The sequence below is a fragment of the Mercenaria mercenaria genome, chromosome 2 (assembly GCF_021730395.1).
Source record: "Mercenaria mercenaria strain notata chromosome 2, MADL_Memer_1, whole genome shotgun sequence".
NCBI lineage: Eukaryota > Metazoa > Mollusca > Bivalvia > Venerida > Veneridae > Mercenaria > Mercenaria mercenaria.
In genome coordinates this window covers 49,920,749-49,946,494 of record NC_069362.1, presented here as the reverse complement: position 1 = coordinate 49,946,494, position 25,746 = coordinate 49,920,749, and the positions used below count along the sequence as shown (strand labels likewise).

The following is a 25,746-nucleotide window of genomic DNA, read 5'->3' as shown; positions in this document are numbered from 1 at the left end:
CTAAACATCAATGTATGGCTTTCCAACGTACATATTGTGACGTACGTCAAGTATACTTTATGAATTATTTGTTTGTTTGTTTTGGGTTTAACGCCGTTTTTCAACAGTATTTCAGTCATGTAACGGCGGGCAGTTAACCTAACCAGTGTTCCTGGGTTTTGTACCAGTACAAACTGTTCTCGCAAGTAACTGCCAACTTCCCCCAGAATTATCAGAGGTGGAGGACTAATGATTTCAGACACAATGTCGTTTATCAAATAGTCACGGAGAACATACGCCCGCCGAGGATCGAACTCGCGACCCCGCGATCCGTAGACCAACGCTCTTACCTACTGAGCTAAGCGGGCGGGCTTACTTTATGAATTAAGCTAGACAATCGTCAAGGTAACTAAGTTAAGAGGGTATATAATCTCTTTCAGTTGTACTTGTGATTAACATGAAGTGTTTCGATGTTTCAAGCTCCAGATGTTTATATGTTATGCATGTTACAACAGTGAAGCAATTATCAAAGTAATGCCCCTTAATACTGTTTGGTTCATCTTCCCTGATGTGTAGAATATAACGTAAACCTGATAAAGATCAATGACATGAAATGAGAAGTTTAAAAACCTAACATCTATCTCGACTTATATTTCATTTATCTATACGGTGAATAATTTATTGACTAAAGGCCATTGAAGGGCTCAGAATTGATCTTAAAGACCGGTGGAAGAAATTTAAGCAATTTGAAAGAAGTACTGCAGAATGATTTATTACCGTAACATTTATGTTTGCATTATGTTCACAGATTTGACAGTAAATATTCCATTGTTAAAACACTACGAACTACTGCAGCTGTAGCTACTCTAAGTTTGTTTACTTAAAATCAAGAAAAGTTACATCCAGTCATTTGTTTTTATGAGACATTACTTTTTGTTTCATTTATTTTCACTATTATATTTCATCACCTGTGTAGATATAGGTTTTGAGATATATATCACTTTGATCGATCGATATGTATGTGGGCCGTTCCATAATAAGTCTTTTAAAAATTTTAAAAATCATCATTTTTTCTTATATTCATACAGAAACTGGAAACAAATATGTTGCTATATAGTTATCGAAATGAAATCAATTTATACCATATTTTACCAGTAAATGTTATTTGTGTTGTCACGGCAACGGAAATTTATTTCAAAGCATCAATGCATTATAAAAATACATGTATAGAGGTGTGTAAAAAAAGCCCGTGATAAAACCAAATAATATAGTTAAGTAATTTTTCAGTAAAATCAATCTGAACTGTTCCTTAACATTCAAACGTATGTTTAGTGAGCGATACGCTTTACTGCTTTCATAAACGTCTCGCCTCAAAATGCCTTCTTTGACTTACCTAAAATCCTTGTAACTCTTGAAATAGTGAAGATAATTACTTCAAATTTTCAGATTTGAAAGGGGAAAAAAGAATGTTCTTCATGAATATTTTGTTATCTCAGTTTTGATTTTTTTTTTTTTTTGCTGTTAATACAGGTTTTCTCAAATGAAACGGCCCATATGTTATCAGTGATTTGTTTTCAATATATACTGACATTGTTGTAACAACCGATGCATATACTCATTGAGTGTAGTACAAGAATTTGTAAAATTTGTGGATATGAATATATATATTATCTTACGAAACTACTGGATGATAGATAAACGATTACATACATCTGAAGGTAAATCATGATCATTTAATTCAGGAAGTAGATGGAAAATTCTTTATGCATGTGGTATCAACAGCAGCTGTCATAAAATCTTCACTCAAACGAAAGACGAGTACAAACTTTCATTTTTATTGATGTTCGATAAAAGTTGATACCCATTTTGTTGTTGGCGGTGGCTGAGGTACGCTGGCAGGACTGGTAGAGGAGTGTTGTATTGGAATCAATTTATACCATTTGTATCTCCGTCCGACCATCCAGATATATTTAATAAAACACTTCAGCTCTCTATTGAAGAAGTCAAATTAAGAATGTTAAGAAAATAAGAATTATAACTTCCTTTTGACATTGACCGAGAGTTCATGCATTTGATTGTTATGTTATACCAACTTAACAGCATTACTGCAACTAAAATGAAAGAAAAAATACAGTTACCGTGACGATCAAGTAAAACGTTTATGTTTAAGCCTGCCTATAGAAAAGAGATTCGAGATGTTATTAGTTTTAAAACTGACATGATTGTCAGTCACCGACCTTAAAGGATTTATTATCAATCTTTCTAACAAGCTTTTAAATCGAGAATGAATCATCTTTAGTAATATTTTTAGTTACAGCTGCCAGTCAACATCGTTTGTAGTTAATTTTACTACCGGGAGGAAATAATTATAATTGCATAAGTTTACTGACACTACAGTTTCGAGTAATATTTTTAGTTACAGCTGCCAGTCAACATCGTTTGTAGATAATTTTACTACCGGGAGGAAATAATTATAATTGCATAAGTTTACTGACACTACATTTTCGTATTTGAATAAATTCCTGCCAAGATCAAGATTGTTTTGTTTAATTGTTTAAGTCAGCTAGAAAGGGATAGAACAAAATCAGGTAATGACGTAACTTTTAGTTAATTGCTTTTGCATTTTTTGCATTTGATAAACGTAGCTTGCAACATGTAAAGAAGAAATGAAAATATATTTAAATCAATGAATAGTTTTTAAATATCTTCATATAAATTAATGATGTCAAGAAAACATTTGATGCCGCAATTTGTTTTTTTCTCATAATTTACAAGGCAAATAATAGGAATATTAATGGAGAATTTAGGAATTTAGGATACATGAAGAATATTACAAATACACACTTAATTAAACGTTTCATTTTTGAATAAAAACACATTTGACTGAAAACGTTTCAAGAAAATAAAGCGGACGTTTATTTTAATAATGCAGGCCATGCAAATTTTTAGCTAATTTTCTATAACTTGTCCAAACAAACAAACGAACATGCCGTCAGTTCATTTACAGTTATTATTCATAAAAATGTTCTGTTTAATTTTCAAATGATGGTGATAAAAATAAACATCCGGTAACTTTTTATTTAATAGGTCACCTTTTGATTACCATTAGTTTTAAGGAGACTTGAAAGTTTCTGTAAAGGCGTACTGTTAGTATATGAGTATAACGTAAGGGGATAATCAAAATTTTAATATAAAACATTTATTTTGTCTACAGATTAGCGAGAAGTTCGTTGTTTTACGAAAGAAGATACGGAAAGTCAACGCCTCATTTATTCAAGATGCAAGCTTCGTCCTATATATTTATATTTACTTTCATGATTCAAGTAGAGTCCTTTCACCTTTCGAAGAAAAACTACCAAACAGACGAAACGGAAATAAATCGTCTGATGAATAACCTAACAGCTGCCAATCACTCAAGTGCTATGATATTTGAGACACGTGGTGATTTAAAGACAGAACCATGTACACTTCAAGTGACTGGCGAGTCGACAAATCAGTTTACTCACGAAATCTTAAAATACCGTTACAACTTTGTTCATTTTAGACTGAATTTTGTTAATTTCAGTGTAAATGAAACACAAGCTGTCATTGCCAAGAATGACTGGATCTGGACATATAAAGGAGAGAATGGGGCACATCAGTACCTATACCTACCAGGAGAATTTGGTTATTTGTCATTTGGGTTACTGTGGGCTCATACCCTCAGAAAAAAGTTGCCTGTTGATATTAAGAAAACAGGCGACTGTAGTAACCTGACAATTGGATTGTATGAAACAGATTTATTAATTGGGAATGCATTGGGAAATATGACGTCTGAAATAGCTTCACGGTACGATATTTTCAATTCTAGCTTTTGGTGTTATTATGGAAGGTCCTTCATACAGCCTTTGTTTCTCTATGACGCGTGCAAGAATTCTATATGTACATTTCAAACAATTGAATATAGATGTTGCAAATTTCTGATTGATTACACGAAGAAGACGCGAAGAGTTGAGTGTGACAAGGAAGAGTATCATTATGGCGAACTCTGGTGGATGCTTCCGATCATAACTGGGAATATTTGTTTTGCATTCTATCCACTTTTGTTGACAACAATTGGAATGAAAATTAAGGCAGTATCGAAAAGACTTAAGAAGGAAAGAAATATTTCCTTATCTATGGATACATTTGCTGAAACAACCGAATCCAGCAACGAAGACAGGAATAGGAAAAATAAACATCTCTACATTTCCTTAAAAGGTTCTAGGCCTATCACTGTCTTATCTACGTTGTGTTCACCTTTTTATGGTTGGGATCTGAGCAGGCCAATAGTGTCACGTGTTTTGCGAATATGGATAATCATCCTACCCATAACACTTTCCATGATACGTGTTTTAATTGATTTTAAATATGCCAAGGATATTTTGATAGAAGCAGTACGCAAAGGCGCTCTTATAGGATTTAGCTCACTTTTAGCGGGACCGAACGAGGCAAGAAAACAATTTTTGTATATTTTCGGGGGTCCTGTTGTTGCACTTGCAATTTATTTTTCATTCGGCTTTCTTTTGATTGTTTTTCCTTCACATTTAGAAGATTTTGTTAGTATCGGTATACCGGCACGGATTAAGAAGTTTGTGTTTGTGGTTAGAATGCCACTAAAACTGAAGGAAAAGTTATCTGGAATAAATGTTAGGCATCAAACAGGATATAAAGAACTGCACAAACTCCTTCTAGCTCAAATATTTATGTTACTGCATTTTCAGTTCTGGAGTCAGTCACTCAAGTTGTTTTACCTAAGATGGAAAAATGTAATATTCTCAACAATGACTCTTAAAATGCATAGTGTGTTTGCTTCAGTTGTTTCAAGTTTTGTTTGCTTGCCACTTTATATCCTATTTTGTCTTCTTGAATTGTTATTTAGCGTTTTATACTATGCGTTCCCAGTTATTAACTGCTTTTTCATTGTGTTGAAATCATTTCTGATTCACTATACGTCTTTTTTCCAAGGCAGGGGATGCGTTATGAGGTGTCTCCAATATGTCCTATTTTTACCAATGTTGGTTTTATTTTGCATCTCTTGGTATATGTTTTGTATTATTTTCTTTGATGGGTTTTGGTTTTTGTCCAAAATTGCAATGTTCACTTACAGTGGCATCATCGCGTATCCTAAACTTTCGTACGGATATTTGGTCCTTGTATGCATGGCTTTGTATTACCTAACGGAAAGTTTTAATGCTTTCGGCGACAGCTACAGAGAACTTCTGAAACTTAGTATAGAAGCTTGTGAAAGGTTCCAGCTGAAACACATTGATGACTCTGACATGGATGAAAAAGAGATCAAAGATATTCGAAACAAATATGGCATAAAAAGCGACCTCTTCTACATGATCGTAGATAGACATTTACCAAGGAGAAACCAAGTTTTGATCACTATTTTGAAATTTACATCAGTGATAACCTTATTGACAATATCAGTTGAGTTACTCGTAACCTTCGACAAATTCCAAGAGTTATCTCTTATATCTCATGTCTTTACAGTATTGTTCATATGTGCCTTACCTAAGATAATAAAAGTTATGTGCTTGCAAAGCTACAGGCATAGGACACGCAGAAAAATGCAACAAAAGTTATTCCGAACTGTTGCTGAGTACGTTAGAAACAGGACCAGAAATGACAGAACATCTGACGACATTGAAAGAGTTGTCATACGTTCGAGAAATTCAGGATATAACACTTTTAGGGACACGTGTTCTGAAGAAATGAATGATGAGAGTTAAAGACTAGAACTAAAAATATGGAAAAAAAATTACAAAGTCTATGTTGATTAATCGTATAGATAGCTCGTTTTGTATATTGACCTGTTTTATCAAACGATCAAACGTTTTCATTTGAAATGAGTTTGTAAACGGACACTGCGGTAGAATGTACTTCGTTCGAATTGTTTAAAATCAATGTTAAATGTAGTACATATCTTAATGTTGGCAATTAATTTGCTTATTTCAAAAGTATAACTTGACAAACACATTCTTCATTGCGACATAAATAGTAGTCACCAAAGCTGAAACTATTATAAATCTGTTGTATGTATAAATTCATTTGGTAGTTATGTATCACGTAATATAAATGATAAAAGAAAACTCGTGGTCTTTTTGCGTCTTAGTTAAAATGAGTGCAGAGGAAAGTACGTACTCAATAACCTCTTTAGAAATATGACTATATCTCAGCTCGTCTAACCACAACATTTTTACGTTATAAAATGAAATTGCTGGATATCAAAATGGGAAAGGTTTAAATCTGATTTAACGTCAAGCCATAAAAGAGTCAGTTTAACTCATGCTAGATCCAAATGCTCCATGGTTACACTTTGAATTCTACTTTTTGTTGAACTTAGTAATCTCCGAGGCCGAGTCGTTAAGGGTCGCTGATTGCGAGTCAATTGCCACTCGCCACAAATAATTTGAAACGTTGAAATTCTTTTTCATATGGGGAAGCCACCAAGCTGGCTTACAGAAAGTCGGAGTTTCTGCCAAAGCAGGTACCCACCTACCTACCCTTCCCTGAAATAATACACGGTGGGCCACATTGGTCTTGCTCCACCGTCAAAAGCTTGAAAGGCACCATATGACCTATAATTGTGCCGATGTGAGGTTAAACCAAAGAAAATCTACTGTAGAATCACTCTCTTGTAAATATATTCCAACCAAACAAACCAAAGATAACAGTTATCCCTTCTTGCTAACTTAAGATACAGACGACTCATTCACACGTAAATATAAAAGAGTAAAATACTCTTATTATACATAGCTATACAATGGCCATTTTAAAGATAAAGACGATGGAATGTGGTACACAGACTTCAAAAGTTATTCCATTCACCCTTGATTTCCATGCACTTCCGCACTGAGGTAAACGTTAAAGAGTAGTCTCTCCTAGGTATGTTCTTAAGTAAATGAAAAATACCACATCCATGCATCTTTTTCAGATTTAGATCTGGTGAATATGCGGGATGATTGTTTTGTACCACTTTTTTATCTCTCAGAAACTTTTGAACGATGGCACCTTTGTGAGTCACAGCGTTGTAATGGATCAACTTGAGCCCTCGAAGACCAGTCCTTGGATGTTTTCGTTGAACAGCTTTTTCTACTTTGTCTCTACAGTATAAATATTTCTAGTGGCTAATTTTCCTGATAGTATAGCAAGTTGTAGATCAGTACACCCTGAGTAAAAGAAGATGGATTACAAAACCTTTTTAGTTCTGTTTGTAATTACTGGTCTTCGGTCACCACTGTCTGGTGTCAACACGACACTGTGGCTCATAAAAGTATATCTAGGTCTCATCTCCTGTTCGGCGCTGTGACATTGTGCGATCATATCATTTAAGTTTGAGAACTTTTTCTAGCACATTTGACCCTATTGACAGACGTCTTACAGCAGCAATGTTATTTGACGTCACTGCTGTTTTGGGCCTACCAGGACGAGCTTAAATTTTCGTTTCTACCTATAAACAGTTTTCTTTGATACTGCAGAATTCCCATATGAAGTATGCAGTTGTTCACTGAATATTCTCCTTGAAGGTATTTCTAAAGAACAATTTAATTTAATGTACGCTCTAAATTAAGACTTTTGTTCGCGTTTCATAGCTACATGTATTTTGCTTAGTGTATATGACTACACCTGATACAAACCTAGATATCTCCAAAACGGTACTACAGTTTTTACTACAACTTTGCAGGATTTTAAAAGAATAATTCATGTATTTTCGTCTGTCAAACTTCTACGGAAAAGCGCGATTGTCATTATTTAAGAACGACACTGGTAAATGTCATTAAAATCTAAAAGTTTTTTAAACTGTTTTCAGCGCACCTGCTCGAGATAAGAAAAGGTCAATACATGAATATTTATGCCACCGCAACCTAAAATTGAAAGCAGGTTTAAGAATTCCAATCTCGTTGGACCTACAATTAACGGTTAGCTTTACATTTTGAGAAAATCTATTCAAACAACACCAAATCATAAAAAGAAAGGATTGTAGCACATGAAAACAAACAGTATATAAAACATGTATATTACTCGACAAAACAGTTGTCAGTTGATTGAAATATACAATGAATTCCAGAAAAGGACTGCAGAAAGTGACAATTTCAGACAATATCTTCATTTTGATGCTTTTGTAATTATGTCCCAGTACTGAAACTTCACATAAGTTGTCGGAACTTAGTTTTCAGCAATTGTTTATTTTTATATCTTTACAAATGACATTACATCTGTTTGAGAATTTAGAGATCCATCGTGCGGTAGAACATGTAAAGGTTGTTAATAAAGCTGTTGTTTGTATTATCAACTATTTCTGTGTTTATTGATATACTCCTACACATTAAAAATAGAAGTTGCTAGTTTTTAGTACCAGTTTTTTTTTTTCATTCATTTTTAAGGGAAACATAACTATATTCACTGAATTAACTAATAAAGAGGCCCCTGTGGCCGCGTAGTTATGGTGGTCAATGACTTCAAATCACTTGCCACTCACCGATGTGGGTTCGAACCTCACTTTGGGCGTAGAATTCTTCGTTTGTGAAAGCCGTCCAGCTAGCTTACGTAAGGTCAATGAAAAGCTAGAAAGTCGCCAAAGGACCTATAACTGTCGGTGTGTCGTTAAACCCAACAAAAAAAGAATGATGAAGGTCTAACTGACCGAAACCGGTAGATCAATAAAAGTAATTTAACTTTGCCCTAGTTTTGACGTGTTGTTTCCTTTCTTCGTTTTATTTTGAGAAAGTTTAAAAAAAAGAATAAATTAACTGAGTGTTGCCTGCAGTTAACTTGTTACCGAAACATGCTTAGATTGCATATTTTTCTGCAAACATTCACAAAAACGAAGTAACTTTATCTTGCCGAAACCGTGTGTGTAAAAGATACATGTGGGAGATGCAAAGACAGGAATAACTTACCAAATGTTGTTTTTTTACACCCACTAAACAACCGACGTCACATCCCTTTTCAAAGCTCTTCAGGATATGGCACATCCGTCTTTCAAAAAGCGCGAGCATATCTATATCTATTTCAAAAGTAAACTCAGTTCAGTGTTCTAAAGATACATCATGATATCCCAAAGTAATGATTTTGGCAAAACGAAAAATGAACCTTTATGTATACACCGGTCAGTAACACGCGAAATCTCAAATTCACTATTAAGGCCAAACCACTATTAAGGCCAGACCGCTGGGTGCCCTTGATAGAGAGAATCTTCTGTATTGCCATTTGAAATATTATTATTCTTAAGAATAATACCGGGCTAAGTAGATCTAGCTCTACTAGTACCCTATTACAGTTGAGTGCCAAGCGACGTAATTAGCATTTGTTACGTCTTTGATATAACGTGGTCAGACTTTAAAAATGACTAGTATATTATTAGGATATGTAATAGAGTTATAGCATGTTTTTGAAATTTCGATCGTCGAATAATTTATGCTTGAGAAGTTAATCCTTTCACTGAAACTATGTTTATTCAACAGGTATTAGATCAGTGTGTGAGAAATGAGTATTTCATAAAAAGACTAGCAGACAAGTGAAATAACAACAAAATCTGCATTCTGAAAGTCCGTTGACAAACCAAAGAAACTTTTAAAAGAAATAAAAAAGTTATCAAGAATTATGGAACAGTGATAAATATTTTTTTAAGTCATTTGACGAAAAATCGCATGGAGGGATCATTAACCGGACGTCAAGTCATTTAGTTCTGCTAAGAATTACATCTGTGTTGCTGACTGGAGCTGCGTCCAAAAAAGTGGAAATGTTATATTATCTACTATATAGAGAGAAAAAAGATCCCATAAGCCTGTATGAACATCAGGTCTTGAATAACATAAAGTCGTTCTGCTCACGCAGTCAAACGATTCCGGAGATGCAAATCTATTTGCAACAAGTGACAACTAAACAAATCTTTGTTCTCTTGCCAGTGGTGGATGTTAAACACAAGATAACAGCAGAATCTGTTTTTATAAATTGTTTGCGACGTAAAATTAAAATAAAACTTCACTAGATTGAAAAGAACATTCAAATACATATCAATCAATGATAACAGCATAACTGAAGTTTCATCAATTGAAACAATACAGCATGTCCACACGGAATTACCTATCGTCTGCACATGACGCTTCAGCAGCATTTTCGCGCTTAATATTCTTCAAGATAAGTGAAAATAACCGCACCACCCGTTGTCCATCGATGGCATTTTGATAAAGAAGAAATACATATAAACTTTAAGTAAATGATAAGTCATTAAGTTAAAAATGATTTTGCTTTTGGCACCAACGAACTCATCGCTTTATCTTGAATCTTATGAAATGACGATTTTCAATTCGGGATCCGAATGTTACACGAAATGAAAAATGCAACTCTTGTTAATGTTTGGAAATAACTATTTGGTGGGTTTTAACAGGCCTATTTCATTACATATATAGGGGAGTCAGGGCGTAGAGCAACCAGTTCCGAAGCTACTCAGCGGGATGATGTGACAAAGGGAATCCTCTTCCGTTTGTGTGGGTCAGTTGAATCTCCCCACGGTTAAAGATTCTGGGAATGGATAGAGAACTTGTAGCTTCTTGTAAAAGCGACTGGCCTGACAGGCACATAGCTCAGCATATTAACATACGCACAAGCATACCTCATCTTTTTACAATAGAAATATAAAAAAAGTAATACGATAAATAAAATTTGAAGGATGAGGGGATGAGGTGTAAGATGAAATGAAAATTCAATGAGACTTTTTGCACACATTTAATGTTGAAATTTGATAGAGGTATACAGTATATCCTGCCTTAGCGGTCACCTACAGGTATTAATTAAGCAGCCACCTGCCTTAAATAGACAATCAAGAAACATTCCAAACTGACTGTTCTATTGTTCCGAATGAAAAATTCTAAGATCTTGTTTTGATATAATTATGGGCAACACCTTTGACCCTCATCCTTGGAAGGTACCACAATACTGGCGCTTATTTGAAACTTATTAAGAAAGATCAAAGTAAACACTGGTATTTTTTGTGTATGACATGATTTGTTTGAGACGGACATTATGGATATATTTAAAGCTATAAGACTTAGTGTATTACACGAGTATAGTTTTTCTAGTATGATAAATATATGAATTTTTATTCGTATAAAGTACTCGTATAATTTTTAAAGAATGGGAAGTGTAAACATGTAACAAGAAGTCATCATTAGGTTCAACACATTTGACCGAATGCGTTTTGCTATAATTTCTATCGAAGAATTTGACAGGAAACGTATTCCACTACTCTTCTTAGAATAAAAGTAACTACATCGCCAGTTGATATAAGACGTTGTTGTTTTTTTTTTGTCCTGCAATCTTTTGAATTTCCTTACACTTACAGTTTTAAGATTTCTGTCTGTCAATATTATTCCAACGCAGGTATCAAAAATCTTTTTTATCATTTTGTTCTAAAAATGCAATGACACTGCAACCTATGTCCATATTAACAAGTAATGAGATCCAATCAAACTATAAAGGCAAACAGACTCGTACAGGCACTCGTTTTGCTATTTACCTTTAAAAGCAGTTTCATCGGACCATTTTGTTCATAGTATTGTAGATCCTTTTTGTATTAATTAAACAGTGTCTAGATTATGACGCAAATGTATCTGATAACATGTACTGTCATTTTAATACAGTAAACATTTTTGACCGCCCGCTAAACTTGATTCAGTATTATATAATTTTGATAAATCTTTTGAAGATTACTAAAATTTCTTTACTGACGTGTCTTAATCGTAAAAGGATCATGAACGGATATAAAATTATGTTTACCTAACATCCACATTTTGTAATAGTGGTAACACATGTTTTGATATAAACCAGCATGGTTTTATCTACATTTGAGCAAGGTGAACATTTACCGTGAAATAAAAGCGCGCGTCTACACTAGAAATTATTATTTGAATGACAATTATGGCCTAAGAGTATCAAAATCTGCATTAGGCAGATTTAAAATCTATATTCAAGTACATTTTTGACATTTTGATTGTATCCCAGAGTTCCAGATATGCATATGCAACAGAAATGTAAACTAGCTAATAAATAACATTAAAAGGTGGAACATCTTAATTCAACGTCAATATCTGATATTTCTTCAAAACATGTCCTCGTAAGTAGGAGTCCGAAATAGATGCAATCTAAATAATGTGTGCAATGATTTGTAACAGCTTTTATTGAGGTATGTGGTGTTTAAGATAAAACAAATTGGCCCAGCTACGGTCCTGCATTTTCTTTTGAAATTTACAAATGTACAAAAATACAGTTTATTAATATATGCGCAAATATTGGCATAAGTCTCATACCCTCGCCTGATCTGTTTCATTGCTTCTTTCGATCTTTTACATTTTTTAATTTCAGGTTTTGATTGCAAATGTTAGTCAGCAATCAGCAGTGTAACTGAGTGTGCCACGTTGCACGCCTGTGAGTGACCTCTACATTACTGACTGATATTTTCAGATGCTGCCGGGGAATATTGAAAACACTAATCTGACTGATCGAAGTACGATACTAACATATTTCACATACACCACACAGTTGTGCCGTCGTAGGTATATGTTATAATTTGTTCCATATTTTTTATAGTAAATCTATTCGAAAAATACTTTATAAACCGAGATCAGATTCTTCAAGAACGGCTGGTAATTCATACAGCTAAGGCAAACAAACCCGAGACCAAAAATAAGGCCAGAATAATAACGATCCGATTCAATGAGACAGAAAAATCACCAGACAGAAGATAAGGAAAATTGACCGAGGAAATGACCCGGTTGCTCTATAGTTGCAATGGCCATGGCTGTCACATTAAGATACTTTATGAGTTACGCTAGACAATCATGGTTACTGATTTTTGTGAAAACGTGAAATACAGCATTAAAGAGGCTTAAAAATTCTTTATAGTCATCCTTGTGATTAACATGAAGTGTTTCGATGTTTCGAGTTCCAGGCTCCGTGTTCACAAAACATTTTCGGTCTCAGCTGAGTTTGAGTTTGAAATTTTAATATCAATTTTACCGAGTCGTCAAGGGTAAATACCACTTGACACTGACCATCAATAGTGGATAGGCATTTGAAAATAGTTATTAACTTAAAATTTAGTTTTAAACATGTTATTTAGATATAAATGACATATACAGTTTCATTATCAAACTCAGCTGAGACTGAAAATGTTTTGTGAACACAAGGCCTGGTGTTTAAGTTTTATGCATTTACTTACAACTGTGAAGCAATTATCAAAATTGTGTCCTTAATACTTTTTGTTCATCTTCCTTGATGTGCAAATAAACTTAAACATGATAAAAGGCAATGAAATGAAATTCAAAGTGTAAAAACCCAACCTCTATCTCGACTTAGATTTGAACTATCTATTTTTTGTATTTCGAATTTTGGCCAGGACAATATATGATATAAAACTTGTGAAGAGAATTAAAAATGTAGTTATTTAATGAAATACAGACAAATTTACTCTTCACCTTTGCACTAATTATTTTACATTTTCACAGGGACAACAACTTTAGATTTACTGGCATAATTTGACTCTAGAAGGACTTAAAAATGATCTGTAGGACCGGTGGAAGAAACTTAATCCACAGTGACTTTGGTTCTTCTTGTAACAATTATTGAAGAATGGTTTATTACTGTGACATATCTCACATGTGTTACAGTTAAGTATATAGACCATTGAACATATATATTTATGGTTGCGTTCTGTATCTCTCTAATTCATTGTCCTGCTTCTGATAACTATTTCATTGTTAAAACCCTATGAGTCACTGCCGTGTTTGTTCACTTACAATCCAGAAAAATGTGATTTCGTCCAGCCATTTGTTTTATGAGACATTACTTTTTATTCATCAGTTTTCAGGGCAGGTTTTCCCGCTTTCAGAGATGTTGGTATAATTCTGAAAATCATATAATCTTTATTTTGTTCCTGATCACATCAAAAAGATGTTCATACGCTACATAAATAGTTCCATTTAGACAAATACTCATATGATAGTTACCTTAAAGACTTTTTGTGTTTATTCGACATTATTTATCTATGTGAAACATAGAGTAGATTTAAGGGAGAATTTGATAATTTTATTGAAAACTTTAACAAATGTGTGGTATTATATTTTAGATTATCCTCCATTTTTAATGCAAGAAATGTTACTTTTCATTATGTACTTTTCATTATGTTTCGCCTGAGGGCTCATCTTTTTATAATGATAAATTAGGGAAGAATTGTATTTTAAGCATACAATCGGATCTAGAAACTTTAAAGTTAGAATATCAAGACACACTATTATTTTTGTCAGGCGATACAAATGTTAGGACAATAGATTTTCTAGATTTTATACCATCTGATAATTTAGATTATATTTTTGGAGATGTTGCCTATGAGGGTAGGAATTTTGATTCTCCATGTAACAATAAAGATAACTTAAGGGGAAATAAATTTGGTAAAACCCTAACAAATCTGTGTGGCATTTTTGATGTTCATATTTTAAATGAGAGAATGCACGTTGATAAGGGGGGTAATTTTACTTGCTTTGCGAATAATGGAGCCCGTGTTATGAATTATATGATTACTTCTAGTGAGTTATTTCCATTGGTGTCGGGTTTTAATGTTCTAGATTGTGATGACTCAGATCATTTTCCCATTTCATGTATATTAACTTTAAGTCTCCTTCAGGTAGGGAATAACCCAATGATTATTGATACTAATATCATGCCAATACCTAAATTTAGGTGGAGGGAGGAACAGAGTCTAGATTTCCAGACACGATTTGCTGAATTGATACAAGTTCATAATGATAAACTTTTAGATGATATAGTTCAGGATATTGATACAGCTATACAGACAATCACTTCTATTTAGTATGAAGCTGGAAGTAAGATGCGTTCTAGTCGTATACCTTATCGCAGCTCCCAGCCTCCGTAGTGGGAGCGGAATGTGATAACCTTAAAGCAGCTAAGAACTCGTATGACGAATTCAAATGATGATTTGAGAACATACAAAGATAAGCGTAATGAGTTTAAAAATGCATACAGTAGGAAAATGGCTGAATTCCGACGTAGTTGTAAATAAGCAACTTTATGACTGGGCAGAATTGAACTGTAAAACTGATAAATCTCATGCTTGATTTCGACATGGGTACTCTGCGGTAAACAATCTACTTTCATTACAAACAATGGTACAGATATATCTTTCTAAAAAGGGTGGCCGTGTTTACTGTTTATATGTTGATTTCCGTAAATCCTTTGATAAAATAAATCTCTGTAAGCTGTTCGAATCACTAGGAAGGAAAGATCTCCATGGTAATTTCCTCCATTTATCAAAGATTATGCATAGGAATCTGCAATCTTGTGTTAAGACAGTTAATGGTGGAACTACAGGCTTTTTCTGTGTAATACCGGAACGAGACAAGGGGATAAGTCAAGTTCAACAATCATCACACTATTATCATCCCTATTACGAGCAAACTGTGGGTCAGGATCTTTATTTAAATGTATCTGATATATGTCTATTATTTGCTGATGATGTAGCTTCTGAACGGCAGTTAAACTGCAGCCGCCGCTAGCTCAAGTAGAGCGTCGTCTACGGATCGCGGTCGTGAGTTCGATCCGGCGGCGTATGTTCTCCGTGACTTGATAAACGACATTGTCGAAATCATTAGTCTCACTCTGATTCATGTGGGGATTGCAGTTACTGCGGAGAAAGTTTGTATGGTACAGAATAGAACATGGTTGGTACTGCCCGCCGTTACATACTGAATACTGTTGAAAACGGCGTTAAACCCAAACAAACAACAAACAAAGCAGTTAAACTGCAGCAACAGCTAAACTATGTAGATATGTTTTGCCAAAATACTGGTATGGAGGTAAATCTTGATAAGACGGAAATTATTGTCTTCCGTAACGGTGGCACACTTAGAAATGATGAAAAATGGTATTTCAGAGGGGAAACAGTTAATACTACTTCTGTATATAAGTATATGGGATTATTGTTCACGTCCAGATTGGCTTGGAGTTCTGCGCAGGATAAGTTAGCTGCTCAAGCTCAGAAATCCATACTGAATCATTCGCTATCATAAACCATTTGGATATTTCCCTACAAATGATTAGTTCAAGATTTTTGATGCAGCAGTGAAACCATGGGGGTATGACTATTCTCACATTATTGAGGCTGTGCATAACAGCTTTTGCAAGAAGCATCTTCGTGTAAATAAAACTACTAATAATTTTATTGCTCTCGGGGAAAGCGGTCGCGTCCTTTTATGTATAACACACTTTACAACTTGTATCAGGTTTTGGTGCAAATTATTAAAAATGACGGACAACAGATACCCCAAACATTATTATAAAGTGCTAAAATCACTAGATGAAGCAGGATGGGTATGTTGGGCTCCGAAAGTAAAGAATATGCTGTATAAATATGGCTTTGAATATGTCTGGATTGTAAAAGATATAGGCGATGTCAGTATGTTTATTCAAATGTTCAAACAACGCTTAATAGCTCAAACCGCTGTGAGCACAATAAAACATTTAAAACATTACTAAATACTGAACGATACCTGCATCTTGATATACCTTTAAAATATAAAATTGCATAAATTATGCGAAATTTAGATGTTCAAACCATAAGTTTACAATTGAAACAGGCAGACATATGAAATTCCCTCGAGAAGCAGAGATTTGTCAATATTGTGTAGAAAACATTCATATCAATGTTGTAGAATGTGAATTTCATGTACTTTTCCAATGTCCAAGATTTGATGCAATTCATAATCGATATCTGTACAACTGGTACACATATACAGTAAACGACTTTTATGTTTTGTTAAAACAGATAGTTCTGAATACATTGATTACTGTTTACTTATATAATAATATGGATGTGAATGTAAAAGGGACAATACTCACATCGTTAAATATGCATTACCTAAGAAAGTCGTCTTTCTTTGAAATGCTGGGTACACAGCTACATGTCTTTACTTGTATGTATATGTATTGTGGGCCGAAGGCCTTTAATTACAAAATGAAATTGTCAGAAAGAGTCATGAGCGTCGGGGATGAATTATCAATGATCAAACAGTCCAAATTTTTGCCGTCTCCATTTAATTGACCATTTAGATTATATAAAATATATCGATGATAAGGTATTCAAGCACATGGCTACACCAATGCATTCTTGTAGACCATTTAAATAATTGTTAATTCCTGATTCATGCGAGTTCACCTAGAGTTCCTCGTAGATTTGAGGCATATATATGTTTATTTCCCAAACATGTATTTTAATAGTTTGGCGTTTTGTTACTAATAGATCAGACTATATTATTAATAGCGCAATTTGTATAGATGACATTAATTCGTTGAATAAAATTGATAAAATGCTCGTCAGAGCTCGCATTTTATTCTTTTATTCAACTCGTTTAATAAAGTCATTATGAAAAGACACAAATGTTATATTCTTTTTATCAAAGCTTTTGCTGTTGAAACATCAAAATTTCTTTTTTCTTTACCTATTATAGACCAAGTAAAATCGACCAACGTCTTCTATATATGTTACAAATAATAACTTTAGTTTTAAAACTGACCCGATTGTTAGTCAACTGATCTTAAATTAGTGCAATCTTTCTAAAAAGCTTTTAAATCGAGTATGAATCACCTTTTGTAATATCTTTAGTTATAGCTACCAATCAACATCGTTTGCAGGTAATATTACAACCGGAAGATTTTTTTTTTTTACAAATTTACTGACACTGCCATAATTTCCTGTCAAGATTAAGAAAGGGATAGAGTAAAATCAGGTAATAACATAACTTTTAGTTTATTTCTTTTGCTTTTGATAAACGTAGCTTGCAACATGTAAAGAGGTAATAAAATATATTTAAATCAAACAACTTTTGTCTTTCAAATATCTTCACATACATTAATGATGTTCAGAAAACATTTTAAGCTGCAATTTGGTTTTTCTCATAATTTACAAGGCAAAGAATAGGAATATTGGCGGAGAATTTAGGATACAAGAAAACTATGACAATTACACACTAAACTAAACGTTTCATATTTTGAATAAAAACACATTTGACTGAAAACGTTTCAAGAAAATAAAGCGGATGTTTATTTTGATAATGCAGACCATGCAAAACTTGATTTTAGCTAATTTTCTATAACTTGTCCAAATAAACAAACAAACATGCCGTCAGTTCATTTACAGTTATTATTCATAAAAAATGTTCTGTTTAATTGTCAAATGATAGGTATAAAAATAAACATCCGGTAACTTTTTATCTAATAGAAGGTCACCCTGTGATTGAACATTAGTTTCTTTAAAACCGTACAGTTAGTATATGAATATAATTAAAGGGGATAATCAAAAATTTAATATAAAATATTCATTTTGATTACAGATTAGCGAGAAGATCATTGTTTTACGAAAGAAGATACGGAATGTCAACGCCTCATGTATTCAAGATGCAAGCTTCGTTCTACTTTATATTTACTTTCATGATTCAAGTAGAGTCCTTTCACCTTTCGAAGAAAAATACCAAACAGATGAAACGGAAATAAATCGTCTGATGAAAAACCTAACAGCTGTCGATCACTCAAGTGTTATGGTAGTTGAGACACATGATGATTTAAAGACGGAACCATGTACACTTCAAGTGACTGGCGAGTCGAAAAATCAGTTTACTCACGAAATCTTAAAATACCGTTACAACTTTGTTCATTTTAGACTGAATTTTGTAAATTTCAGTGTAAATGAAACACAAACTGTTTTTGCCAAGAATGACTGGATCTGGACATATAAAGGAGAGGATGGGGCACATCAGTATCTATACCTACCAGAAGACTTTGTTTGTCATTTGGGTTACTGTGGGCTCATACCCTCAGAAAAAAGTTGCCTGTTGATATCAAGAAAACAGGCGCATGTAGTGATCTGACAATTGGCTTGTATGAAACAGATTTATTAATTGGGAATGCTTTTGGAAACATGACGTCAGAAATAGCTTCACGGTACGATATTTACAATTCTAGCTATTGGTGTTATTATGGAAGGTCCTTCATACAGTCTTGGTTTCTCTATGACGCATGCAAAAATTCGATATGTACATTTCAAACAATGGAATATAGATGTTGCAAATTTCTGATTGATTACACGAAGAAGACGCGAAGAGTTGAATGTGACAAGGAAGAGTATCATTATGGCGAACTCTGGTGGATGCTTCCGATCATAACTGGGAATATTTGTTTTGCATTCTATCCACTTTTGTTGACAAAAATTGGAATGAAAATTAAGGCAGTATCGAAAAGACTTAAAAAGGAAAGAAATGTCACCTTATCCATGGATACATTTACTGAAACAACTGAGTTCAGCAACGAAGATGGGAATAGGAAAAATAAATATCTCTACATTACCTTAAAAGGTTCTAGTCCTATCACAGTCTTATCTACGTTGTGTTCACCTTTTTATAGTTGTGACCTTAGCGGACCAATATTGTCACGTGTTTTGCGAATAATGATAATCATCCTACCCATAACACTTTCCATCATACGTGTTTTAATTGATTTTAAATATGTCAAGGACATTTTGATAGAAGCAGTACACAAAGGCGCTCTTATAGGATTTAGCTCACTTTTAGCGGGACCGAACGAGGCAAGAAAACATTTTTTGTATATTTTCGGGGGTCCAGTTGTTGCACTTGTAATATATTTTTCATTCGGCTGTCTTTTGATTGTTTTTCCTTCAAATTTAGAAGATTTTGTTAGTATCGGTATTCCGGCACGCATTAAGAAGTTGGTGTTTATGGTTAGAATGCCACTAAAAGGAAAAGTTATCTGGAATAAATGTTAGGCATCAAACAGGATATAAAGAACTGCACAAACTCTTTCTTGCTCAAATATTTATGTTACTGCATTTTCAGTTCTGGAGTCAGTCACTCAAGTTGTTCTACCGAAGATGGAAAAATGTAATATTCCCAACAATGACTCATAGATTGAATAGTGTGTTTGTTTCAGTTATTTCAAGTTTCGTTTGCTTGCCACTTTATATCCTATTTTGTCTTCTTGAGTTGTTATTTAGCGTTTTATATTATGCGTTCCCTGTTATTAACTGCTTTTTCATTGTGAAACGGTGAAATATATGCCAGAGGAAAGAACACGCTCGATTACCTCTTTCGAAATATGACTATATCCTCAGCTCTAACCACAACATTTTATGTCATAAAATAAAATTGCTGGATATCAAAGTAGGAAAGGTTTAAATCTGATTTAACATCAAGCCAAAAAAGTGTCAGTTCAGCTCATGCTAGATCCAAATGCTCTATGTTTACACTTTGAATTCTACTTTTTGTTGACTTTAGTAATCTCCAAAGCCGAGTTGTTAAGGGTCGCTGATTTCGAGTCACTTGTCCCTCGCCACCAAGAAATTGAAACCTTCCATGTTATGTAGAATGATATGTAGCATCTGCTCGAGGTAAGAAAATTTCAATTCATGAATATTTATGCCACCGCAACCAAAATTTGAAAGCAGGTTTAAGAATTCCTATCTCGGTAGACTCACAATGAACGCTTAGCTTTACATGTTGAGAATTTAAACAACCCTAAATCATAAAAAAGAAAGGGTTGTTTTACATGGAAATAAAACAGCATATAAAGCATGTATATGTATTACTCGATAAAACAGTTGTCAGTTGACTAAGTATACATTGAATTCCAGAAAAGGACTGCATAAAGGGACACTTTCAGACAATATCTTCGTTTGGATGCTTTTGCAATTATATCCCAGTGCTGAAACTTCACATAAGTTGTCGGAACTTAGTTTTCAGCAATTTTCTTCATTTTTGTTTCTTTACAAGTCGTATATCAATTTTTTGAAAAAAAATTGAGACCCATCGTGCGGTAGAACGTGTAATGGTCAGATAGGTTGCTGGTAAAGCTGTTCGTTTATCAAAACTTTCTGTGTTTTTGTGATATATTCCAACTTCATTAATACTTTTTTTCATTCATTTTCAAGGGGAACATAACTCTATTATCTGAATTAGCTAAACAAAGAGGCCTCCATGGCCGAGTAGTTATGGTCACTGACTTCAAATCACTTGCAACTCACCGATGTGTGTTCGAACCATTACTTTGAGCGTAGAATTCTTCGTTTGAGGAAGCCGTCCAGCTAGCTTACGGAAGTTCGGTGAAATAATGCAAATAATGCGCCCGGGGTCTGCCTACACAATGAAAAAATAGAAAGACATTTATAAAAACGAAATTATTTTATCTTGCCGAAACCGTGTGTGTAAAAGATGTGGGAGATGCAAAGACAGGAATAAATTTACAAATCGGTATTTTACACTGCTTAAACGGCCAAAGTCACATCCCTTTTAAAAGCTCTTCAGAATATGGTCCATCCGCCTTTCATAATAAAAAACCCCCAAAAAACTAGCATACATATGAAATAACAACAAAATCTGCATTCTGAAAGTCTTATCAAACTAAAGACAATTTTGAAAAAATAAAGAAATTATCAAGATTAACAGTGATGGATATTTTATAAGTCATTTGATGAAATATCTCATAGAAGGGTTATTTACCGGATCTCCAGAGTCATTTAGTTCTGTTTAGAATTACATTTGTGTTGCTGATTGGAGCTGCGTCCGGAAAATGTGTAAATGTTATATTATCTAATATATATACTTTGCATCGACATTAAGTTAAAGAAAACAGAAAAAAGATCCCATAGGCCTTTATGAACATCAGATCTTAAATAAAATAAAGTCGTTCTGTTCACGCAATCAAACGATTCCGGAGATGCAAATCTATTTGTATCAAGTGACAATATTTGTGTTTTCTTTGCATTAGTGGGTGATCTATTTCATGGAATTGATATACACGTAGGTTTCCATTTCAGGACCGAGCTTGATTCTGTAGAAGATACTGTTATGCTCAGCTTTCGCTCAAAGACTGATTTTTGTTATATTTTGTCTTTTGCAATCTCTCTCCGCAGATGTATTACTACTTCCCCGTTTTTTATACCATAGACTCTTTGAAAATTTCTTCGTCAGAACTAGTATTATAAAAGAAAATTCCGCTTCGAGTGCGGGAGGTCTAGGGATCGATCCCCGGCCGCGTTAAACCAAAGACGTGAAAAATGGTACCAGAAGCTCCCTTGCTTGGCGCAACGGTTATGGAGAAAGTCTAACTGCATCTTGGAATTCACCAAATATTGTTTATTTAGTCATCTGTATAACTTTGTCAAGACATGTCATGTGAAGTTATTTAATTATTAAAGTAAACTGAGTCAGCAGGCGTTCGCATACTGCAAGATGTTTTACTATTTAATCACTGAGTACATGAATATATAATTATATATCTTCATAAAGGCTGTTTAGAAGACTATTTTCGTAAAAAAAGTCTCTTTATGTTTGAAAAGTAGCAGAGCTCTCTTTTATTGAAGAGATAGTAGCTGACGTAAAGAGCTGGCAGTGTTTTAAAGCTAGCTCTCTAGGCAAAATGCTAGCATTTTATTTGAAAAAAATAAATGCCTGGAAATGCAGAGTGCAAACAGTATTTTTTTCAAACGATAAGGCAGAAAAAGTCACGTTACAAAAAGAAACATTACTAATCCCAATACGAATCAAATCATTGACCAGTCAGAAACGCCCAAAGTAATTTGCTTCCGCGGACATCAATGCGTAGGGAGCGGTTGTTATTATTCCCGTCGATAGAATTAGAAAAAGAGCTATTTTATGTGTTAAAAGAGAATACATATCTCATTCAATTTAAATGATAGCTCTGTTTGATTGTTAAACAGTAACATCACGTAACGAGAGAGAGAGAGAGAGAGAGAGAGAGAGAGAGCACTTATTTTCGGACAAATACCTTCATTTAAGAGTCTATATAGTAAACTTAGCTATCAGTCTAAGCCTGAATGATATTACAAAGGAAGATTTCTCCCTAGAAAAAGAGCTATCACTCACAAAACAGAGATACTGTCAAAGAATACAGATGTCTCTCATACTAAAGAGATACCGCTATAAAATAAACTTTTGATATATAATCTGAACTATTATTCTATATTGAAAGTTTCACTGCACTTCTGTGCCATATTTAGAAATTATGTAGGTAAACACATGCTTTAAAAACCTACTTTGATCGATACGATTTGTTTATTATAAACAGACATGAAACTAGGGATTACTAATCATTTATGTATTACGCAATACCAAGTAAAAGTTTTGAGTTAAGAAGGAAGACAAAGTTTTTTTCTTTGTTTATTTGGTAAACTGATGCTTCACGGGAATATTAATGTCGTACGTATATATAATTTTGTATTTTCGTTTATTTTTTCAAACTGTAATTTCAACTTCTTAGCTGTTTGACCTCCTTTCATATTGAAAATTACTTCCTGTGTCTTGGTTAAGTTTTCTCTGTTTTATGGTCAAATTTTTTTTACATGTTATATTGTCTTCGTTTTCATAGTCTTGTCACAATATTTAGAGGTTCTCTAGTCGGCTTCTGATAGGTCGAACTATCCCGAAACATATTTTATTGTATTTATCGTGGTTGGATTTTTTTTTTAGATATTATGATATCGAGATGATTAAATCGTTTTGAATTTGTAGTAGCAAAAAGAAAATTTCGATATTTTTCTTGATAAACTTCAGTATTGACTCTTAAAACCAACCATCACACAATAAGGCAACATCTTTCTATAACTACCATTTCTAATCCGGTCTTTCTTGGTTCTTTAACTTTATTTTTTGTGACAGGTTAATAGGTGCAGACGACATAAGCACGAAATGGTGTGTTGTATACAAATATTCGGAGAATGGACAGAGGTGGCCAAAAGCAGCACAGTGTTTAGTGAAGTGTGAGCTTCAATTGAAGAAGAAGAAGAAGAAGAAGAGGGAACTTGAATGGAATTTAATAACTGGAAATAGCGATGTCGACTGCTGGCAAAAGTTTTCCAACCAAATATTTGACAACAAGAAAAAGCACGCAGAGGTATCTATGATTGAAGACATTGGTAGTAAAATAGAAGAAATAGAAAATGAAAGAAACACCAGTATTAGAAAATGTGAAATTGAGGTGGCAATAAATTACTCACCATGCAATGAATGTTCCGAAATACTGATTAGTTTGAAAAAGGGCCTTGAAAAGAAAGGTGTTCGTATCAGATTAAAAATAACATTTGCTAACTTTTACGGCTGTCAAAGATCCACGTTGAAAAAAAATTGTATACCAGGGCTTGTTAAATTACTCCAAAATGACATAAAACTAAATGTATTCAGTACAGAGACTTGGGACTGGCTACTCCACGACGTCCTTTGCCTTAAAAAGTCTCGCAAGTTTCAGTATTTGCTAGACGACGATGATCTCGATAAAAGAAAAGAAAGAGAAGAAATTGATTACCAAATCTTACGTGGTTTAAAAAAAATTGCAAACGGTTTCGATGAGTTCAGTTACTTACTCGACTTCTTCAACAGTGAGCAAAGAAATGAGTTTTCGGAAAAATTGATGAAAATGGTTAAATCTAAAGATTGGAGAGAGGCGAAACAAGGCGCTAAAGATTTTTTCAGTTACACAGAAAGATTTATCGCAAATATTGAAGAGTAAATAATCCATGTTATATTGTGTTCTGTTCAGTAAAATTCTTTGTTACTTGTATTTATTCAGAACTAGATTTGTTAAGAGTAAGCAACTGTTGATATATTAAGCAAAAATGTGAAGGATGCTATGGGAAGTATAACGAAAGCATGAAACGTATAGAGTTTATTTATAATACTAGTAAAGGTAAGATAAAAAACAAGTAAATGCATGTAAAAGACTGATTTTTAATGAAGAAATACTCTAATATAAGCAACATAAATAATATCTGAAATTAATAAAGAATATAGATCTAAGGAAGGATTTAGTCATATATAGTCATACACAGTTAGAGAAGTTTTGCGAGCAGAGAAATGAAATTGACAATTGTATGTAGCTTGTTTACAGCAATTATGTATATAAACAACTGTTAAGTTGAATGTTTGGCTGGTGGCACCATTCCTATCTATGGATTGCTATATATTTTACTTTTTGAACGGAGAATAACAATATCTAAAAATGTTTACTTTCACAATAAGAAATATTTTGATTGAATGTCGCCGTATATTACAATACATGCACAACTTTTCATGTTTTGTTTTCAATGGCTTTTCACAAAGTACAATATTTCTTTATATCCCTTTAACCATACCTCGTTAAAATATTTCAGGTTATACTTTGAAGACATGTTACAAAAGATTAATATATCTGGTATATTGAAACAGGTAAGAATTATCTCCACCGGTATAATCCGTTTGGGTTCAGTCCTTGGTCCTCTTCCTTTTATCATGTATATAAATGACGCCTTTATACGCATATCAAATAAGTCTGCAAATTAATCTAACTGCCACAGCTAAAACATGTCGATGAAGTTACAATCAATGTTATAGCATTTTAAACAGTGATCAAGACATTGAATACTCCTCACAAGAAAACTGATCAGCTATTGACAACGCTCTAAGCTGGCCAAAAACAATATGTGACTCACTTCTTCACCTACATGGCCTAAAAGGACGTTATCAGTTTCAAGCATTTTCTTTTTAAATTTTTGTGTAATCCTTGGTGATGGTGTGTCTGTCGTGGCCATTTATAAGTTCATGTATACGTATTATGTTGTATGTACTATATATGTTGTTTAAAATGACCATGTATGTGCACTCCTTACCGAAA

General features: G+C 33.7%; 2 protein-coding genes across 3 annotated transcripts; both read left to right on the top strand.

The window, feature by feature from the left end:
• The first annotated feature begins 1,605 nt into the window (after window positions 1–1,605).
• On the top strand, window positions 1,606–8,302 carry LOC128555110 (uncharacterized). 2 transcript variants are annotated; one of them, XM_053536563.1, is made up of 2 exons: window positions 1,606–1,697; window positions 3,194–8,302. In XM_053536563.1, exon 2 carries the CDS (start codon window positions 3,258–3,260, stop codon window positions 5,733–5,735), a length of 2,478 nt encoding a protein of 825 aa, XP_053392538.1. In that variant the 5' UTR covers window positions 1,606–1,697; window positions 3,194–3,257; the 3' UTR covers window positions 5,736–8,302. The 2 variants fall into 2 exon arrangements, with proteins under 2 accessions (XP_053392538.1, XP_053392537.1); XM_053536562.1 differs by lacking the exon at window positions 1,606–1,697 and adding an exon at window positions 2,242–2,567.
• Window positions 8,303–23,147: 14,845 nt separating this feature from the next.
• On the top strand, window positions 23,148–25,165 carry LOC123562707 (uncharacterized). The gene is made up of 2 exons (XM_045355312.2): window positions 23,148–23,300; window positions 23,760–25,165. The coding sequence occupies exons 1-2, from the start codon at window positions 23,296–23,298 to the stop codon at window positions 24,604–24,606; spliced, it is 852 nt and encodes a 283-aa protein (XP_045211247.2). The 5' UTR covers window positions 23,148–23,295; the 3' UTR covers window positions 24,607–25,165.
• Window positions 25,166–25,746: the final 581 nt, after the last annotated feature.